Here is a 24057-nt window from a genome sequence, read left to right as displayed (position 1 = left end):
TACTATTTTATGTAATAAAAATACTATATGCAGTCATCAAATGTTTAAAATAAATATAAAGGATACTAAGGCTTCAAAATTATATAAATAGATTATCTACAACGTTCAAGGAATGTCCAGGATCATGCTTTGAAAATACAATAAAAGCTCCATTTTTTATATTTTTCTCCTTTACATTTTTCATATGTTTAAGATTTTAAAAACATTACTAACATAATTTCTTATATTTTTTTCTAGTTGGCGCCCGTGATACTCACTCCAGATATCCAGTTATGGTATTTATCCATGGAGAGAGTTACGAGTGGAGCTCGGGGAATCCATACGATGGATCCGTCCTTGCGAGCTACGGGGGGCTGGTCGTTGTAACGGTCAATTACAGATTGGGAATCCTTGGTAAGTCATATTAAATCATACTTAAATATTTAAATAAAAATTTGTAAATGTACATCTATTTTACATGCCGACTAACTTGTAATACTCTTGTAACTACCTCATTTTGCTACGACTATAAAATATACGAAATAGAATAACGTCGTTACTGGGCACCAGGACAATTAGGGGCCACACTAGTTAAATAAATAGACGTTCGTTACAATTTTATACAGAAAATAGACGAGGAATTTCATTTAGTTTCTTTATTTATACTACTTAGTAGTTTTAATTAATTTTGCTCTCAAAATAATGTTTTTTATTGCGGGTTGAGAATTATCATGCTTAGGATTTCATATAAAAAAAGAACTCACTTCTTGTTTGAACATAACCATATAGGTAGGTACACAATTAAATCATTATTTACGTGTGCATGTTTATTTTCCCACTAAATAATAATATAATAATTTAAATATAAAAATTATATTAAATATATATATTAAAGTAAATACCTAATATTCACGAACGTTTATTCATTTTCGAATTTCATTCGTTGCGTGGCACCCAGTTGTCCCGGCGCCTAATCGTCCTAGACCCTAAATATACCATCTTTTTAGTTTTATCTAATCTAATTTAGTTTTATCTAATTAAATTAGTTTTAGTAAATCAGGAGTTAACGTTCAAATATAAGTATAATTGATGTTGTTAAATATGGTAGAATATAATTCAGAATTATTCATAGACTTCAGCAGATTGAACAAAATAAGCCACGCATATTTTGTAAGCCGGATCGTATATCTAAATTCGTTTTGACTGATTTTGTTGCGACAAACGCGACATTTTAGTTTGAAAGAAAACAGCTAATATCGTAATTTACAAAATATTTCACCTGACATGGGGAGCAGGTATAATACCAAAATAATTCGAGTATAATTGCAGGTATAATTCTTCCATTAAAGCTAGCCACGTGACGTTTCTGTCCCGGCATGGCCTTGTCTATGCCAGTGGCGACGTGTGGAAGTAGGCTGTTAAGATTTAACATAAATAGTGCACATTTTTTCTTTTATAATTTTTATTTGTTTTCATTGAATAAGAAATACAAAATTCTACAAAAAATGTTGTTGGTTATTTTTTTAATTCATCAAGCCCTGCCTAAACAAAACTACGGTAGATAAAAATATTATTCTATCAATAAAATATCCAAAATGACGTATGATTTAATGGCATTATTTTAGATATTTTATAGATAGGTGAGTATTTTTTGCTATCAATTATCAATTAAGGTTTTCGTAGAGTTTAATTGAACTTTAAAAACTTACCAACACTATCTGTTAATTGTATTCTTAGTTCAATGAAAAAAAATAATATGTATGACTGACAAAATAAATGTGCGCTATTTAAGGCGCTTCTTAACAGCCTACCTCCACCCTTCAGCTCTTGTCTGTGCGCACTGAAGACCGTTGTAACATTGCGCCAACTTTAGAGGTATGGTATAACACTATTTATCACAGTCGAGTTGATTTCAATATAATAAATTTTTATGTTATTTGAGATAAAGAAAATAAAATAGAGATAAAAATATGTTTGCACTTGCACGAATATTACTCTCGATTAAGTTAAAACTAAACTAAGATCATAAAAATATATAACTGCGGTAAAAACATAGTAAGATATTGCTTTACTGTGTAATCAAGAATTCTGTTTAATTTTGGGGTAGTAACGCCTAAAAAAAATCACAGAATCCTGTAAATGTCACCTAATTAATTATAACCTTGTAAAAAAATGTCATACTTAATCAGCTATGTACTCATGAGGACTAACTAAAAAGTATACAGATGAATAAAAAATCATAATCGTAGTTAGCTTTATCATAACCCACTGCGTACACACTGGAACGATATAATTTTCTGCACATATTCGTGGAGACTTATTTTATTATTATCAAATTTTAATTAGTAAACTAATACTAACTTACTGTTTAACTGAAAATGTTAATGTATTTGAGTGAAAAATAGTCACTAGAAATATGTTGATTTAGTATATTCTATAAATACTATTAAATTTATACGTGTATATTAATAATATTAAAGTGTTTTTTTTTCAAAAAGAGTTGGCCTACATATTTTATATAGTCAGTCAGAGTATACACTATAGGTTCCCTCATATTAGAGGTGTTTTAAAAGGGTTTCTAAATACTAATTTTACTGATAACAATTTGGGTGTTGAGGATGATGATGAAGAAGTCGAAGATGTATGCAGGAGCGAGTTTTATTTGCAGCATAATGGTTGGTACAATAGTATATTACAGCAGTTATGTTACAATACTAAACTTATGATAGGTACGGATCCGAGGTCCGCACCTCGGTACAATCAGATGTTGGGCGAAGCGATATAGAGGACTGGAAACGTATCTTCGAGTGACATTTTGATAAATCATTCTTCGTAATTTATATAGTCGAAAGTATTACATAAACATTATATTCTAGTACATAATTATCTTGAACGAGTCAGCGGTCTAAATTTGAGTACCTGTGAATGTTATTTATTATTACAGTCATAATATAATATGAGACTATGGAAATGGATATTCGACTACTTTTCCATTGCGATAGCGTATTTATTATCGCCATACAATCTGCTGATACAGATAAAAATTGGTTACTGGAATATGATTCACTGGAAAACATTATTGCGGTTGAATAATTTGATACATTAAAAATAGATATTTGATCGCTAATATACTGAAAGCTACAACACCAATAAAACAATATTATCTTGCATTTGCTAAATTTTGGCCATGATTTGAATTTATTATTTGATAGGTAGTACTGGTATAAATATTCTTAAATCAAAGTTTGTAACTTCTCGATCATTTTAGATTCCTTTGAATTAAATAATATTCATTGATTGCCGAGAATTCGTGGTTAGCTTTTTTTCTAATGTGGGATTAACCGAAATAATGTAAACGTTAAAATAAAATAAAAAATAATTCTTAAAACCGTCGTTGTCCAATAAACGACGTTATTTTAAATTCATTCACAATGACATTGTTTGTAAATTCATCGTATTAAATAAAATTTTCTTATATATTATGAATTAATACATAAATCTCGAATATTATATTATAAAAATTTGGTGAAAAAAGATTTATGAGACCTATAACTTACATACTAACTCTGAAGTAAGAATAACAATTGTACTTTTTAAACACTTAACGACGCTAAAGTAAGACTGGATACTTCAGTGAATTTAATAGAGAAATTACAGAAAGCACCATTTGTGAGAAGATTCAATATATCATAAATATCATCCCATTGGCAGTGGCAATATCCTTCTCATTAATTAAAATTGATGCTAATTAATACGTATTTATAAGTACGTATAAATATAAAGTTTTTTTTAGCTTAGTTTAATATATTTGGGCGCCATATTCATTAAAAAGGTTTTTTTTATTATCTTCTTGGTCGTTTTCTTATGGTTGAGGATCAAAATCACCTTGAAATTACGTTTAAGACTTTCCACCCCTCTTGGTCACCTGCTCGAGCAGAGTGAAGGCTTTACCTAGTTTGCTTCCTACCCTTAAAGCTACTCAAAACCACCAGTCTCTCCATGTTAGCCAGTACCGCGGCAAAAAATACATGAAGGAAAACTGCAGTATGCATCTCATGCATTATAATATTATCGGGACCCGTTCCTTTATCTGTAGTCTCTGGATGATTGACTGGTTAATCCTTAGCTGTATACAATAAATACGAATCATTTTCTGCCAACACCACATTTTAAAGGCGTTAATTACCTTCAGCTCCCTTTGGCTTCAAGGTCCATGACTCAACTCCATACACAAAAATACAGTACACTCTCAGTAATCCACCGCTCGATTATCCGACAACTACTATAATCCGCCGTTGTTTTTTCTAGTTGAAAGCACAAAATCAAGCTCCATAATTCGCCGGTATTCGATTGTCAAATTTAGTAGTCCGCCGCGCAGATGACACGGGTTTATACGGAAATTTTCTTCTTCGTTAAACGTACGTTCATCGCGAAGAAATTAATGTACCAGAGAGAAAGGTGTCCAAGGACCGCATCACAATTACGGGGCGTTTTACGTGGGCGAAGTCGCGCGAAGCATTGGGCGCCACGCGCAACTCAAACGTATAACCGTATGTTAAAATGTTCGTATACAGTTTTTTTTTTGGTTATACGTTTATATGGTTATACGTTTGAGTTGCGCGCACTGCTCACCGCTTTGCCGACTTCGCTCACGTAAGACGAGCCGTTATGCCGTACTCCAATGCAATCGGAACACATAAAATGAAGCTTTTGGTCAAAGGGAAAGCCAGGAATCCTAAATGATTCAAGAATATGTGCCTCACTGAACAACTGGTTGTGTCAAGTGATTAACTATTTAATATGTAGGTAATTAATAAACTTAGTTTATAAATATGTATAATTTAGTAAATATATGTACTTGATTTGAATTATAAATAAAACCGTTACTTGTAAAAACTATTTTTTACGAAATACCAGTTTTAATTATTACCATATTTTGTATGTATAAACTATAATCTGCCGCTTTCACTAATTTGACACTTGTCTGGTTTTTGGGGTGGCGGATTACTGAGAGAGGACTGTATGGATAATACTAATGTTAATTTTAGGAGACTGTGGAAGTGAAAATTATTACTAATAGATTTCTCATGGTGGTTTCTCCGGTATTTAAATACATAAAATAGCAAAAGTAAACAAACGTTTATGGGTTGTCCAATAATAATTTTCAATGTCGACCAAAATTAATTTAGCAAACTGCGAGAGGCCTTAACCAAACATGTAAACATAGTGGTGACCGTAAAACGCTAAAGTTTAAATATAATTAGAGCATTCGAAACACAGCATACTACTAGTGCTTTCATAAATTCAGTCTCGACACTTAACAGCCGCACCGCGCCGGGAAACAATTTTATGACCAATTCCCGGGACACCACACCCAATCTGGTGCGGCCTTAAAGCATCGAGTTATCGCCGAACTTTGGAATTCTCATTTGAATATTCAAATACGTCAAATACCCGCGGGATTTCGTTCGAGGCCTTCGACGGGCGGTTGGCTACGTTGATTTGATGTAAAAAAGCGTTTGATGGATCTTAAATCCAATGATTTTTTTCTCTCTCACACTCTGTGAATATTGATTGGGAATACTTTTGAATAAATGAGTCTTTAGCCTACCCAACAAACTCTAAATTAACTAAGTAAGTGCCATCGTTTTTTCTTTTTTATTCTTTACTTCTCTATTATTGGGAAGTATTTAACTCCATACAATCAAAAATAATCTATACTATACAGCTTAGCAGTTCAAATAAGGTTCATCCACTGCTGGATGAATGCCTCTCTGAAGGTAAATAAATAATACCATATGAAGACCGCAAGCAAATATTATTATATGTCACATCTGTATCATTTTAAGTAAATGAGTAAAAAAGGTAATAATAATAACATATTGCATAATAGGACGTTAACATAAAATTATTATATTATATTTTCATTTCCTATTTCTGTAAAAAAATCTTTTTCCAGTTAAGTCATTTTTTTGTGGGAAAACTCATTTTATGTGCCTTTATTGTAGTCAGTAGGGAATCCAATGCTGAGTCAAATTTTTAAATCACGGGATTTTGGGATTACAATTTGACGATCCCGGGATTGTTTTCGGGATTGGCATTTTTTCAATAGCTAACATAAATTTTCTATATATACAAAAAACATTGATAAAATCAGTCAAAAATTAATAAAATAAATAATTTATACTACGAGTATTTAAGACATTTATTGTTAATATTGTGCACGTTCAATTTTGGAAATACATAGATGTAATGGAGTAAATAATATTGTAATATAAATAATAATGTGAGAGTTAAACAGTTATATTTATTTATGAAAAGATAACAAATACAAATACAAGTTCAATTAAAATAAAAAAATAACATATTGTGTTGACAATAAATACAAATTAGCATGAAGTGTTCATGAAGTATTCGGTGATTCCCCTGTGATCGGTGGGTCTTCAGAATTGCATTTCTTGGTAGGAACGTCTAACTAAATGTTTCTTGATTTATTTTTATTCTATTTCCCAAATTCATATCAAGAAAGTGCCAAGCCTTGTTTTTTCCAATCTTTCTCATTTTTATTAATTTATGTGAAAAAATAGAATTAATTGGTAACACATGGGTAATAAATCAAACTTCATTCAAATTCAGTTTATTTCTATCGTAGTTATATGTTATCAAAAGTATTTTTTCTGTTATATTTTCGTTTTTATGTTATTTTCCATAAAAAATGATAAAAAAATCAATCCCTAAAGTTTCGGGATTATGTTCATCAATACCGGGATTCATAGGTATCGAAAATAGTTCGGGATCCCGGGATTGGAATCCCTAGTAGTCAGATCACTAAGAGTAAATTTATTATTATAAATCCTAGACTTCTCAATTTGCAGATAAAATAATGGATAATCATATCTTGATGTACCTACTTTATTCCAAAAGTGTATTTATGGATAAAAATCTATTTATTATGCAAAGTAAAAAAGTACACGTTGGTCAAAAACTGGTATATTTGAATTGTTTATTATTTAATTATTATATTTTATTGAGATAAAATATTAATATTATTATGATAAACTTATGTTTTATAATAAATTCATAATTGTTTAAATAAATTTAACAATTTATATACGCTGTGCAACTGTGCATCTTTTACCACGTTTTTCTTAGCTCGTATTCTTATTTGTTCGGTGGTTGCTTATCCAGTACAAATCTTGCAATCGATTTTTAACTTCCCGACTATCTAGACATTTGAAACTTTTAGAATACATCAGACACGATGCCAATGCATTCTTTGAATACTTTTAGCCATCTTTAAATAGAATTAAATTCATTTTCAGTTAATTCTGTTATGTATGAAAAGTTATTTCGGAAGAAATCTGTAATCCAATCCACTATTATTGGTTGCTAAGGAGTAGGTCCTAGCAACATATATACGTGCGTAACTATGGAAACCAAAATGACATTTCAGTATTCTATATTTGTTTGTTTGTTGCAAAATAGCAAAAAAATGATTTGTTGACAATTGCCTAATTGTCCTAAATTATTAATATATTATAATTGTCAAGTTTACATGATACAACAGAAAATTTAATAACGTGGTATATAAAAAGTTATTTTATTCTTCTATAGTATTAACTTGATAATCCTTTAGAAACTTTTAAAACATATTTTTGTAGTTGCCCGTTATTTTAAATCATAAAATAATAATAGGTATTGAATATTTACAAATGCTTAGTGAAATTGAAAATGTATACGAGTAAACTGTCTGTACTTATAATAGGTACATACTAAACTTATATTCCAAAATAGAAAGCAATTCTAGAGACAATTTTCGCATTTTACGTCGAGCGTAAAGACATCTCCGATATATCTGGCTCTCACTCTACCACTCATAAACAGACGGTGACAAAAAACGAAGTGGACGATTGAAATTGAAATGCTATTCGAAATTGCCACATACGAACATGGCGATGACCGACCATAAAATCTCAAGACTGTCATTTTATTATTCTGACGATAGATTTATAACTTTAATTTATAATTCATTTTACGTATATAATATTATGTCAGTGGTAATGAGTGGAATTAAGCTATTAAGATCCGACATAAATAGTGCACAATAAACTTTGTCAGTCAACATATTATTTACTTTCGTTGAACTAAGACTATATATAATATTATTTAAAAAAATATTCATTATCTTTAAAATATTTAAAGCTATGCCATGAAACCATACGTAATTTTCGACATTTTAAAGATATAAGAATTTACTAGAGTTATATAAGAATAGTTAAAATTGTCTTGATTCAATAAGATTCCCGTAGCTTAATTATTGGAAAAACATACTGGGGAAAATCCAGCAAATACAGGTTCAAGTCCCGTTAGGTGTCGAATTTATTTCTACAAAATGATGATTTAAATTTTGTATCTTCAGTACTTATATTATAGAATGTTATATTACGAAATCTTGTGTCTTATTCGTTGAATAAAAGAGTTTATCATTCACTCATATTACGACAATTAAATCCAACACCAACACAAAATAACGTGCTCATGATAATTGAAGCACCTAGTTTCAAAAGCCCCTAAAACGATTTTAGGTAGTTGTGAGAAAATTGAGAAAAAATTATATCTTTTATATCTGTGAACTTTATGTATTTATTTTTTAATTTGTTACGTTCTTAAGTATTTTGACTTTCCATTTTAGGGGTTTTTAAAAAGCACACCCAACCATTTTAGCGGGTTTTGAAATTTACCCTAATTTTTGGTAATACGTATTGACGGTTTTTGGTGTTTTTTAATGTTTAATCTTTGGCCATCATATAGATAAAAAAATATCTTAAAAATATAATAAAAATCTTCAAAAACCGTTTTAGGGGCTTTTACAACTAGGCGCTTCAATATTGTAATAAGATGAAGCAATCAGTGAATACGTTTGATAATAAACTAAGCAACAAAAAATATTTTTAATTGGGAGTATCTGTTAGTCTCGATACATTGTTAGCGTGTTTAGTGTACCCAGGGTTCGTTGGGATATATTGAAAAATCGCGGGAAAATTGTTCGATATTTCCCCGTAGGTAATGCCCGAATGTCATTTTCGAGATAAACGAAATATTCAGGTTTTTTTTCCATTTTTTTTTATTTTCTTTTTAATATTCGTTTTTACAATTGAGATTTTAGCGCTGGGAATATTTTTTTTCGTCCAATAATAATAATTATCGGAAATAACGGAATAAATTTCGGTTGTTAATTTCGCAGGAAATTGGAAATGTTCGAACAAAACGCCTACTTTTCGGCCATCGGAGATTGGAATTATAATATCAACATATATCATTCCAAATAATTATTAGATTTTATTTGAGATATAATATTATAATAACATTTTTTTTATTATAACAAATATTACACTCACAAGAGAGGAGAATATATAACAATAATAATAATAAAAGTACAATTACATTATAAAGAAAAATAAAATTTCTAATATAAAATACATAACACGTCACTGAAAATGTCTACGTCTTTGGGGAGCGCATTGACTAGTCTCGCACTGCTCGCTAATGGTGCCTGACAGGCTTGATACGAGGAAACGATATTTAAATATTGGCCAAATCCACATATTTTTTCCAAATTATACGCGGTGTAAATAAAAACTCTGACACTCTTGATTGAATTCACCTATGTCTTTGATAATTATTATCTAAAAAGTATCAGTCGTTTCTTTTCCAAATGTTACCTACCATAAAATTGGTCATGCCAAATAGGATACTAATAACTTTGCTCAACCAAACTGCTTCGGAAATTGATATATTGAGTGAAGATAAATAAAGGTAAATGTTGTTTTATAAATTCTAAAATATAGTCTACTTAGCTCAATTGGCGTAATTTTAACCTTCTTCTTCTTATTGTGCCATCCCCTAGCGGAGGCCGGCCACCATCAAGGCGATCTTATCTTTGTCGTCTGCTACCCGGAACAGTTCAGTGGAGCTGCACTCGTACCAATCACGGAGATTTTTAAGCTACGAAATGCGGCGCCGTCCTCTGCTACGCTTTCCATTGATCTTCCCTTGAATGGCCTCATAATGTGGCCAAGGTACTGTAGTTTCCTTGTTTTTATACTACGTAGAACTTTTCGGTCCTTCTCCATTTGATTGAGAACTTCAACATTTGTCACCCCGTCAGTCGAAGGAATTTTGAGGATGCGTCTATACAGCATTAGCCTTGTTAACCTGACTTTATAATTTTTGTATTTAGTCTTTCAATCTACTTACTCTTTTTGTACTGTTTTTCTAATACCGCTTATATTAATTAGTCATATAATTCATGCTGCAAACGTCTTGAATTTAAAATATTATGTAAATAAATCAATTTTGTTTCGAATTTAAATTTACTAAATAATAGTACATAAGCACCTAAGTATAAAATATTCTTGTCCGAGAAATTCTGAAAATTTTCAATAAAAATGGACAGACAAATCCTCCCACGTCAAAATGAATACAATATAAGATAAAAGAAAAGAAAAACTTAGCACCTTTGCGAGTATTTCATCCTGTATTTGTCAGGTAAAATTCAATCGTGCATGATCCCTTGCCATCCCATATTATTTCGTAGACTCCGTTTTTATATGAAATTCCAATTTTGATTAAAAAAAAACAAATTTAAGCACATGAGGTTTTAAAATTTATAAATATTTCCAAAGACCTTGAATGGAATGGTATTTGCCACTATATTATAGTAACTTTTTGATCGGTTTGATAAAAGTTTATTAAGTAATTTTAATAATTAAACTCAACATGTAAAAAAAATATTCTATTACAATTAATAATGCGTCGTCCACGTCAATAAGATATTATTAATACCTAATTAATAAATAATTACAAGATAAAAAGAACTTTTTATATACAACGTTTTCAAATTTTCTGTTTAATTATATAAATTTGACTTGACTAGGTTAAACAATAAAAAAAAATTGTACTTGACATGTCAAAGATTTCCACAGTAACGCACGTATATATTAGTAATTTAGTTGCTAGGACCCCAGACCCCTAGCAACCAATAATGGTGTCGAAATAACTTTTCATACAAAACAGAATTAACTGAAAATGAATTCAATTCTACTTAAAGATGGCTAAAAGTAGCTAAAGGTGGTTCTTTCTCCGGTACAAATCTTGCAATCAATTTTTTACTAATTTTCCGACTAGCTTAACATTTGAAACTCTTAAAATATATCAGAACACGATACCAATGCATTTTTTTTAATACTCTAAGCAATTTTTAAGTAGTATTAAATTCATTTTCAGTTAATTCTGTTTTGTATGAAAAGTTATTTCGACACCATTATTGGTTGCTAGGAGTCTGGGGTCCCAGCAACTAAATTATAATACATACGTGCGTTTCTATGAAAATCAATATGACATGTCAAAATTATTATTAATTAAAGTATTATTTCTATCAAGTAGTCATATTTATATGATTCAACAGAAAATTTAAAAACGTTGTATTTAAAAAGTTCTTTTTATCTTGTAATTATTTACGTATTTATATTATGTGTAGGTACTGAAATTTGCCAATTTTTTGTAGTTATTACATGACGTTTGATAGTTTGCAAAACAATTAATTCATATAACATATATTATAAAAGAAAATACACAAAACAGATGACTGACTAGAATACTTAAGTGAAACAATGTTTTCATCCCTCGATGCCGGGGTCGGTTCCGATACCAGATGCGACTTTTCCGGACTTTTATACATACTTGGGCGCTTAAACAATGGCTAACGGTTTGACCTTTTTCACTTTTCCCCTTAGAAAAAGATCTGGTTATTTTGCACTGTTCTCGGTTCGCTTTGATCGTAACGCAGGAGTTTTTAAATTTTATTATTTTTGTATATTGATACCGATCTAACATCGTTTTTTAACATGTTTAATATAAATATCACGGCAAAACGCATATTATAAAATTTCAAAAATTAATTAAAACACTTTGCACCATGAGTACCTACTTTAGTGTAGTCAAAAATTATCATTTTGTAGTAAATAATGTAGTTTATTTGAGATTTTTTGCTTTATTTATTGCTTTGGCGTAGTACCTAATTCAAACAAAATGTGAAATGCATTGTACTTGAGTTACCTAAAGTATTTTGAAAATATTTTGAGAAGTTGACTGCTTTACTATATTTTTAAGATATACTATGGTAATGCATTAATGTGATGTATATAATTGGTGCATTAGTGTATTATTTTGATTTGATATAGGTACTTACTAAAGTATTAAGTTCATACAAAGTTCTTAAACTTACCGCAATATTGCAGATATAAAATATTATTTGTAACTTCAAACGTTGATATCCCAAAACTTTACTCTTGGAGTTAATACACTAAAGTGCTAATGCTGCGACTTATAAAACCAAGAAAACAAATCTTACGACACCCATAAGTGTTGAAACCTTCGCCCCCCAGAATTCGCGCATATGTATTCTAACCACTAAGCTATAGATATCTTATCTAATTGTGACGAAGTTGACTAATGGTTTTTTACAATACTTTCATAACCTTTTTTTAAATTGCGTTACATATTGGCAACCAGCGTTTCTATTTTGAAATCAATATTATAGTTAACTTAATTACTAACTGGTATCAAGATCACCTCCAAATTGTCGTTAAAATGTAATTGCACTGTCTAATAATTTAATACACCATTTTTCTCGGAAGTGTTTTCAGTTGTTATGGCTCTGAAAACAAAATGGAATTTTCTATTTTCGTAAAGTATTGGCAAGTCAACAAAAATGTATACTTGCCAATTTTTCGTGAGAATTAAAACTACCTGCCATTTGTGTCCTCATATTTATTGTAGGTCGAACATAATAATATTATCTGAAAAGGGTGAATACAATATGACTGTTATCAAAAGAAGGAGAGAAATATTACTAAAACGACGATATAGCATCTAGTAAGATCTCTTTTCTTCCTGATTTATATAAAATATATCACTCTATCGCTCTAATGTTTTAGAATATAGTCATATTTCAGTACATAAATGTGCAGTGGTGTTAAGATTTTTTACATTTATTAATTTTTAAACGCATTTATAAAACCATTAGTATAATTCATGTCGACATTATTATTGTGAAATATTTACGATAAAAAATTATATTGATAATCTCTGTGATCCCAAATTTGACAAGAATTAGGCATTTTATTATTCAAAAAATGGGCAAGATTAACAAATTTCAAGATAATTCTAAAAATACTTATTATAAGCTATGTCTTTGACCGTTCAAATATGATAAATACCTTACGAATAATGATTGAATTATAATAATTATTGACCTAAGAATAAGGTAGTGTTTTTTTATATGCCTATATTCTAAAACATTAGAGCGAGAGGTTTAAAAGAATACTATTTCATGTAATAAAAATACTTTATGCAGTCATCAAATGTTTAAAATAATAATATAAAGGATAATAACGCATCAAAATTATATAAATAGATTATCTACAACGTTTAAGGAATGTCCAGGATCATGCTTTGAAAATAGAATAAAAGCTCTATTTTGACCTACGCTGAGCATGTTCCCCCTTAAGTGAAAACCGGATTTACATTTTTCAATGTTAATTTCAAGCCTTCTTTTTATCAAATAAAAGTGATTTGAGATAATTTATTAAATAATAAATTACACTTTTATACACTTAACTGGGAATCTGTCTCACCACTAGAATAACCACACCATTTAGTTTTTTTATTATATAAATAGCATTATTTAACCCATCCTAGCGGGCATAAAAATAATCCCATTTAATACCCCTGCTGCAAGAGTTGACTTGTCTTTGAATATATATCGAACTAGTCACAGAGACAGGTGTTTCACACCTGCGATCTTTCTGGTTCAATGATCGTTTTCGGCTCTCTGAAAATTTAGACCATAATAATATCTTCTACTTTTCTCGTCCCCAAAGGCCTAATTCTTACTAACATTAATACAAATTATTGCTTAAAATTTTCGAAAAAGAAATAACTTTTTAAATAGGTATCTGTATCATCATCATCAGGCTGTTAATCCACTTGTGAATGAAGTTTCTCTTTCTGCTGCATCGTAATTTTGCAGCACTTAACTATTTAGTCAATAACCATTACGTCTACGTATGTGACGTTTTTTAGTTCTTAACCAGTAATTTTCAAAATTTTCTGATTTGCGCAATCCCTGTCAGGATGAAACATATAAGATCCACCATCCATAGGGGTAAAATATTGTAAAATTTTAAAATCTTCCCTGAAGAGGTTCAAACTATTCGCCTGATTATACTATGGAAGCAAATTTATGTGACCATACTTACAATAAATGTATTTAATAAAGTCACTGATAAAATAATTAAAATGTAATATATTAGATATAGTATTTCTGGCACCAAACTCGAACAAGTAAACAGCTACGTATATCTTGGACAGCAGGTGTCCATAGACGGAAGCATGCACGATGAAATTGCTCGAAGAACAAAGCTGGGATGGAGTGCTTTCGGACGTCTGAATAGTATCTTCAAGAGTGACCTACCATTATTTCTTAAGCGTAGGGTGTTCAACCAATGTGTGCTACCCGTGCTCACATATGGCTGCGAGACGTAGACCCTCAACACGAGAGATGTCCAAAGGCTAAGAGTCACACAGCGAGGCATGGAGAGGTGTATGTTGGGCATCACGCGAAAGGACCGTAAGAGAACCGAATGGGTTAGGAAGCAGACAAGAGTACGCGATGTAATAGACGTTGCCAAACAGCTGAAATGGAGATGGGCAGGGCACATTGTTTGCTGAAAGGACGGCCGCTGGACAAATGCCGTCATCCAGTGGTACCCAAGGGGCACGAAACGGCCACAGGGTCGCCCTAAAGCCGCTGGATTGACGAACTGGTAAAGTTAGGCGGAAATACGTGGCAGCGAACGACACAGGACCGAGAGAGCTGGAGAAAGCTTGGGGAGGCCTTCATCCAGCAGTGGATTGACCCCGGCTGATGATGATGATGATGATATTAATTAAGTTATAATAAAAAATTTCAATAATAAATTTATATTGTATAGTTTTTAGAAATGTTCTTTTATGTAGGTACCAATTAAAAACATTTTTTAAATTCACAGTAAATATTTTAATTAAGTACCTAGATATTTAAAAATAATGACATTTTTGTAGTAAGAAGAAAGGTTACTAATTAATTATTATGTATTATTTTACTAAACAACTAACTACGTATATCAAATATAAGGAATTTATGATTATTTTTATAACTCTTGCATGCATAATGGTAACCTTTTGATTATTAACATACTACTTTTCTAATCGATGAAATTTAATATTGTAAAATAATATTATAAGTTAACAGTGACACATATCAATAAAAAACTATATCTATTTTATCACTACATTTTGTCAACAACTGGAGAGAACTGCAAGTTATACAAGCAATACAGTTTGTCACTGAAATGCAACACTATGTAATTAAGGGTTAAGCATTATAACAGCATCCCTGCATTTTGTTCTAAGCTTGGTCTTAGTTTTGTTATGGTAATATCCTTCACCTGCCATTCACTATCAGAGGTCAGCTACCATCAGAGAGGTGATCGTCGTTCTTTGCCTGATACTTGAAATAATTTAGTGGGACAATGAAGGGTTTTAGCTACGATTTGCGGTGTCGCTCTTTGCTAAGTTTTCCGTTAATTATTATCCCTTCAACGGTCTACGATAGCTGAGCAACCTACGCGTCGGCTTATAATGTCATAGGTCTCAAGTCCGAATTTTGGATCTGGCAAATACACATATTGTTTTCAATTTATATTTGGAGTGGAAGTATGGATCTATTAAGTTGAACAATTGGCTAACATTCATTTCACGTAAAACAAAAATATAAAAAAATCTGTTTATACAAACCTCCACTTTGTGGAGCCCCATTCGGTTTTGTCAGAATAATTGGACAAGGTTAAAATAAAAGGATAAATCCTTCAATAATGGTTTGAAGAATGCTCTATTTTTGTCATCTCATAATGTGAATGTAGTTTTCTGATTTTGATGCAGCTAAGAACAGCTTATCGGCGATTTGCTATTTATTTGTTGATGTCAAAATTTGTCACCAGATTACCGCAAGGAATTTTGACAATAATACTTCTACAGTCACATGTAAAAAGCGTCAACTATCCGCGACGTCTCCTAGTTTAGCATTCGTACATCTATGTCATAAATAAAAGAATCGGTATTACATAATAGTAAACGAAACGCAGTCTTAGATCTGGGTTAAAGATAATGATATCGATCCCTAACTAAGAAAGAATTCCAACATATCTCTACTAAAGTGTAGCCATATGCTACATCTGTAAGGGTTTATGCAGATAAATGAAGTAATAATACACCGTAAATGGAGTTTATCGTGCTTGTAAACAGACTTTCTCTTGAATATATTTTTTCATTTGGTTTAACGGGTAGGCACAAACATAAAAAATCGTTTCAGTGACGTAGGAACACAATTAAATTTATCGCTCTGTATTGTAAAACTTATGAATAAATAATATTAATATATTTCTTCTAAAATTTAATATGCAATGAAATCTAAAGCTTTTCACTATGATTAAATTCGGTAGCAAATGGTGACAAGGTCTAGCAGAATATTCATTAAATATGGCATTACATCGAAATTTACGTTTGAGTTCATTTATTGTGCTATTTTATTGTTAAATTTTGGAATTCATAATTTAATAAACTTTATATTTATGTAGTAAATACCAAATCCCATCGTGAGTGTAAAACCAAGGCATCTACAAATTTTTCAATTTCAAGATTAAATGCAAAACAACTGCAAAAGTCGTGAACTTGATAATGTAAAAGTGAAGTTATTGAAAAAACATGCAATATAATATAGATATAAACCAAATATTATGGTTTTTTTTTAGACCTAACCCATAGCTTACGGGCCGCACAAAATTGTGTTTTTGCTAATTACTTTTCAAATGCAAATTAACACGTTAATTACAAAATCAATTAAAAGGGCCCGTAAGCATTGTGTTAAGACTTCAAACCCGAATATATCCAAAATATGTCTTTTGCAGATGCCATGGTTTTACACTCACGGTGCGAAATGATAAACTCATCCTTTAGATTTTCATGAATAACAATTAAGTGAATGCAGAATCTCTTCTTCTGAGGCGGATTTTAAAAACATGGTACCAATATTAATAGTAATAGATTTTTGGACTGACACTGTGTGTTTTTTAATCTTCTTTCTTCGATATTTTGGGTTCGTTGCAGAGGCCAATCTCAAGAGGTCCGAGCAAAACTTAAACTAACACTAAACCATACGTAATATGGTATATAAACAAAAATACACTAGATTCCAATCATCCTGTTTATGCCTGCATTTGTTTCAACGAAATTAAACCTTATTAAAACGTTCCGTAATTACCATCAAGTGGTTAAATTAATATAAAATATGATTTTAATTTCTCTAAGTACAGTCAAAACTGTTAGGAATTTATTTTCATATTATAGGTACATATCATGGAGCTATAATTAAGCTAATACGATGTTGTATCACTTGAATGCTAATTACTCACATATTATTATTTTCATGGTGGAAAACGTTGAATTAATAAAAAAATAAATGCCATTTAATACGTTTTTCATGTTTTTTAAAGACTGTTAATACCGGATTGTAAATTATCAATTATTTAAAATAATGTTGTATTATATTATATTATTATTGTTTTTATTTGAATTATAGTTACATATTTGAATAACAATTAGTAGCTCAACGTTCTGTGGAAACGTGCATGTTGAGCATAACGCAGAAAGACCAAAAAAGAATCTAATTAATAAATAAGCAGTCAAAAGTATGTACGTGATGCAATAGTGTTCGCTAAGCAGGTGAAATAACAATGGGCTGGACATGTCACTCAGCGACTGGAAATCTACTATATCAGGGGAGGGCAAACTGCGGCCCGTGGGCCGCATGTGGCCCGCCGGGTGTTTTTTTTTTTTGCGGCCCGCCATCATTAATTCTACTTCTGATTACGAATAACTTTTTTATATTTTTTTAAAAAATATTGACAATAGATTAAAATTTGAAGAATTTGTTGTTTCGTTAATGTATTATCTCAGTATGTCTTCCTTGCGTCTCGTCTCACACTATGTAACCACTATTTTCTATGTTGAACATCGTGACACATTTGAATACTTTTAACTCTGCGTTGCAGGGAAAAAAATATATGCCCACGATATGGTGAAGAATTTGAATGAATTTCAATTAAAACTCAAGTTGTTCCTTCGACAAATATCGAATAAGAACGTGGACCACATTCCAACTTTGAAGTTGCTGAATATACCAGACTATATAAATTTGAAGAATATGGTAAAATTATTAAAGCTCTGAATGACGATTTTTTACAAAGATTTGTTGACTTCTGAAAAATTGAGACAAGTTTAGCAACAGTACGCGATCCATTTTCAATAGATATTGATAGTGTACTGACAGAGCTACAACTTGAGATTATTGGTCTGCAGTGTGACACTGATTTAAGAGAATTGCATTGTCGTGATGATATATCCAAATTTTACAATGCCCTTAATTCAGACAAATTCGAACAACTTAAAGATTATGCAAGGAAAATGTTCGTTGTTTTTGAATCAACCTATATATATGTGAACAAACATTTTCGATCATGAACCTCAATAAAAATTCTTTACGATCAAATATCTCCGATGCCCATTTACAAGCAGTTTTGAAAATATCAACCACAAAATTAACACCTGAATTTGAAAAAATGTACAACACTTTCATTCTGCTCATTAATTTTTTTGTAATGTTTATTTTTCGTGATAATAAATAGTGTATATCTAAAAATGGTATTTTACTTGCGGCCCGCCGCTCATTTTGAATTCTTGAATTTGGCCCTCCGTCCAAAAAGTTTGCCCGCCCCTGTACTAGATGAATGCCGTCAAATATGGATACACAAGAAGTGCTGAATTTGATGTATAGATAAATTCATATGTTTCGGTAGACATACGTGGCTGCGAAGAATTAGGAACTGGAAGAGTGGATGGACCTAGAGGAGGCGTTCATATCCAACTGATGACGATGATGATGAGGAAATAAATACATATTTTTATTGGTTAATGCTGTCAGTGGGTCTATGCCAGGGGGGAACAAACTGCGGCCCGCCATCATTATTAATTGTACTTCTGATTACGAATAACTTCTTTATATATTTTTTATAAAAATATTGATAATATATTAAAATTTGAAGAATTTGTTGTTTCGTAAATGTATTATCTCAGTACGTCTTCCTTGCGTCTCGTCTCACACTATGTAACCACTATTTTCTACGTTGAACATCGTGACACATTTAAATACTTTTAACTCCGCGTTGCAAGGCAAAAAAATATATGCCCATGATATGGTAAAAAGTTTGAATGGATTTCAATTAAAACTCAAGTTATTCCTTCAACAAATATCGAATAACAACGTGGACCACTTTGCAACTTTGAAGTTGCTGAATATATCAGAATATAAATTTGAAGAATATGGTAAAATTATTAAAGCTCTGAATGACGACTTTTCACAAAAATTTGGTGACATCTGAAAAATTGAGACTAGTTTAGCAATAGTACGCGATCCATTTTCAATAGGTATTGATAGTGTACCGACAGAGCTACAACTTGAGATTATTGATCTGCAGTGTGACACTGATTTAAGAGAATTGCACCGTCGTGAAGAAATCTCCAAATTTTACAATGCCCTTAATTCAGACAAATTCGACCGACTTAAAGATTATGCACGAAAAATTTTCATTATTTTTGGATCAACCTATATATGTAAACAAACATTTTCGATCATGAACCTCAATAAAAATTCTTTACGATCAAACATCTCCGATCCCCATTTACAAGCAGTTTTGAGAATATCAACTACAACATTAACACCTGAATTTAAAAAAATGTACAACAGTTTCATACTTCTCATTCATTTTTTGTAATGTTTATTTTTCGTGATAATAAATAGTGTATATCTAAAAATGGTATTTTACTTGCGGCCCGCCGCTCATTTTGAATTCTTGAATTTGGCCCTCCATCTAAAAAGTTTGCCCTCCCCTGGTCTATGCTATACTTATCGACCGCTAAAATATTATCACTTTATCATATTTATGTATTGAGGTATTATAATTAGTACAATAAGTTAGCCGTCTAAACAGTCAAAACTGTCTATCTCACTCTAAAGTTAATACAACCAAGAGAGGTGATGTTAAAACATAGCACTTATTGTAACAATTACAACCAATATATTGTAATTGTTACAATAAGTGCTAATATTTCGATACAAACCTACCCTATATAGCTGCCATAGAGGCCGAAAAGCAGTTTTGTGCATAAAATAGACACGCAGAAGGTTGAGTTCATTGGTTGCAGATAATATGAAAACAAATTCAAATTTAATTTTAATAAAAAATACGTCACAAACAAAATGCGCTGTTTGATCTTTTTCGGATAATATTTTTCCACGGCACTGCCGGAATATAAATCGAAGAGGCAAAGAAAGTTTGCAAGGCGAATATTTTACCATTCTGTATACATGACGACTGTAAAAGTTTATTTTTCATACGAGACACGGCGCGAAACTGAGTTTTACGATTATGTTTGCAAAGAAATCCCTGATTTGTTTTATTTCTTCGCTCGGCGCAAAAAACAGCATGTTACGACCGAACGCGGGTAAAAAAAACGGCGCTCTCACTTATATTTAAAAAGGTTTGCAGATTTTCCCGGCAATATTTTTTTATACGCCACTGGATAATGAGTATGATAATGTACACTTAGTGTTAAAATTTTCTTTAAAATGTTCACAGCACGAATGATAATATTAAACCCAACACATCTTGCTAAAATTGGGTCAGAGAGGATATAAACAAACAAATATAGAACACTGAAATGTCATTTTGACATTTCATTTTGATTTTCATAGTAACGCACGTATTATATTAATAATTTAGTTGCTAAGACCACCCCCTTAGCAACCAATAATAGTCTTTTACTTTTTACGAATTTTTCTGAAATAAATTTTCCATATAAAACAGAATTAACTGAAAATGAATTTAATTCTGCTTAAAGATGGCTGTAAGTATTAAAAGAATCCATTGTGATCGTGTTTTGATAATATATTCTAAAAGTTTCAAATGTCTAGCTAGTCGGGAAGTTAGTTAAAAATCTATTGCAAGATTTGTACTGGACAAACAACCATCGGACAAACAAGAAAACGAGCTAATAAAAACGTTGTTAAAAGGAACCTGAGATCAAATTTCGTCACAAAATATCACCAAGTATAATAACAGCATATTAAAAAATGAGTTTAAATTCATTTCTCACCTAAACGAACCTAAAATATAAAATATTCTTCTTCAGCCATATCCGCCTCATAGTTGGAGCATATGGTCACTAAGAGGTGCCTACAAGAATTCTTGTTGTTCGCTAGTCTTCTTGCATCATTCTAGGTCAAACCAGCATCCCGTAGTTACGCTGTATACACTAGATAGATAGTATTTAACGTTTAATATATGGTAACAAACGCAAAGATTTGAATACCAAAAAATATATTTTGATAAAGCCGGTGTATTTTTAAAGTGATAGTTGCATGAGACAGCTATCACGCTGGCCCAATTACACGATCGTTTTAACTATGCAGTGTAATACAACACTGCTCTAATAGTTACAGAGAGAGAATGTGTGTGTGCTGTGTTTCGTTACAGATAGACAGTTAAACCTAAACATATATATTATAATGTATAGGATTGTTTATTTATAGAATATAAACACTTCCAGTTTAAGTATTTATTCAGAGTTCACAGAGATTAATCAATAATAACATAGAATACTTCAAACGGTACACGAAAATAGATTAACAAGATAAAATGACAAGCTCGACCAAATAACCAGATGAACTTACGTCAAATAATTAGTTCATTTGAGGTAGGTATCGCATTTAACAACTAAGTAACCACACCTAATACTAGAAAAAAATTTCGAAAGTGTCAAGTGCTAGCTTCAAAATAGAGGACCTGCATGATCAAAATGGTCAGGGCTATTCAGACTATGCTGACTGGCTGTAAGATTGTGAGTTAAAAATACGGAGTTAATATAGGGTTCAATTATTATCGGTCTACATAGCGCTTGCGACATCCAGTCAATGGGCAGCGCCATAGCTCTCTTTTCAAAGTCATTCAATATTGAATATACCTACATCATCAGTCAGAAAAGTGGTTAATCAGTAAGCACAGTTTTTTGAGATATTAATTATTATCTCTAAATCTTTCTTACCGATTTTATTTGCTAGCTACTGCGTCATATTATTCTAGAAGTCATTTGGGTCTTAACATAAAAAAATAATATTACGTGAACTAAACCGTCAAAATAGAAATGGGCTGGCAAGTCGCTATACAAGTGGAAAATACTGAGTAAATATTATGGTCAAGTAGTTACCCACTCATGAATATAAAAGGGCTGCTGGATACCTACGTGAGTAGATAGTTTGATTTGAGGAAGTGGCAGTTAAAGATTATTGGGAGTAAAAAAAACCAATGGAAATCTGAAACATCAAATTTATTTTACTGTTTCGTAGTTTTAAAAACTACAGATTTAGTGTAAAATGCATATACTATCATGCTATTTTACCTTTATTAGATATCAGTACTAGGGAATCCAATTCTGAGCCAAAATTCTGATAGTGGGATTGGCATTTTTTTCCATTGTTAATACAAAATGTTAATAAATACCATTGATAAAATCGGTCAAAAATAAATCTAGTATAATTTATACTATTCAAGACATTTATTGTTAAAATTGTTTACGTTCAATTTTGGAAATACATAAGCTTAGTGGAGTAAATAATATTGTCTTGTGATTTTAATATGAGATTGCTGTTTCTGATAGTAAAGACTTAATGAATGGGTTAGCGAGATTAAAAATAGTAAAGCAAATCATGGTGCACTTATGGCCTTTCCGCTTCATAATTCTAATTAGTCAGCCAAATATAAAACTGCAGTAACACGTATGAGATCATGGTGGAATTAGTTTGTTAATAGTGTGAAGCATTGTTTTTTTCCAATTTTTCTAATTGTATTAATTTATGTGAAAAAATAAAAAGAATCTGCAACTTACACATGGGTATAAATCAAACTCCATTTAAACTCATTTTATTTTTAATGTAGTTATTTGTTATTAAAAGAATTTTTTCTGTTATATTTTCGTTTTTATTTTATTTTCCATAAACATTGATAAAAAATCAATCCCGAAAGTTTTGGGATTATGTTTATCAATCCCGGGATTCATAGGTATCGAAAATAGCTCGGGATCCCGGGATTGGAATCCCTAATCAGTACTGTAAACAGTACAAACATGTATATAGCAAAATGCGCACAAAAGGCCTTTAAGGTAAATGGCATATTATGAAAACCTGTCATATTATGTCACTTTTAAACTATTAATTTAAATAAATAGTATATTATTGTTTACTGGTTTCTGATAAATGAAAATTGTTTTGAGTGTGTATCGAATATATACACAAATACAAAAGAGTAGTAGTATAAAAAATATGTCACATTACATTATTATCAACACTTCATCTTCTTCTTCGATCATGTCCGCTCCTAAGTTGGAGAATAATCACTAGTGCCCGGATGTATAATATGCTAGTGCATCTTTTGTTAGGGTGTATGCACAGCTATGAGAGTTGCACAGAAATCTGTTTTGAAAGACACAGAATCTAAAAATAAAATTTTATTGTGCATATAAATGCATATTTGAGACGTTAGAGCATATTTGAGACATTAGTGTATATTTCATAAATAAATGCGTATTTTAGAGCTTTTGAATTTATAATTTTAGTTTTTTTTTTTTAATTATTTCATCGAAATATAACTTAGTTAGGACGGTAGATAGTTTAGATGCACTTGCCATCTCCGAGCTGTGGATTTATCAGAAAAAGTGAAGTCAACTTGGGCACTTTTATTTAAAGATTTTCCAATCAACTCTGTGGACGTTGAGAGGTCGTTTTCCGCATATAAACAAAATACTGAC

The 24057-nt window shown here is 31.0% G+C and overlaps 1 protein-coding gene across 1 annotated transcript in view; it reads left to right on the top strand.

Annotated features, from left to right (window-relative positions):
- Window positions 1–24057, top strand: part of LOC147069230 (neuroligin-1-like) — a 253110-nt gene that overhangs the window by 225 nt on the left and 228828 nt on the right. The window contains exon 2 of the mRNA XM_085951636.1: window positions 238–393. Within this exon, the coding sequence (XP_085807762.1) occupies window positions 238–393 (156 nt within the window). The remainder of the gene's footprint in view (window positions 1–237; window positions 394–24057) is intronic.

The sequence above is a fragment of the Rhyacophila brunnea genome, unplaced genomic scaffold (genome assembly GCF_057557595.1).
Source record: "Rhyacophila brunnea isolate RB1 unplaced genomic scaffold, BYU_Rbru_1.0 scaffold_24, whole genome shotgun sequence".
NCBI lineage: Eukaryota > Metazoa > Arthropoda > Insecta > Trichoptera > Rhyacophilidae > Rhyacophila > Rhyacophila brunnea.
Note: the sequence above shows the minus strand (reverse complement) of the source record. Positions and strands in the feature narration are given on the sequence as shown.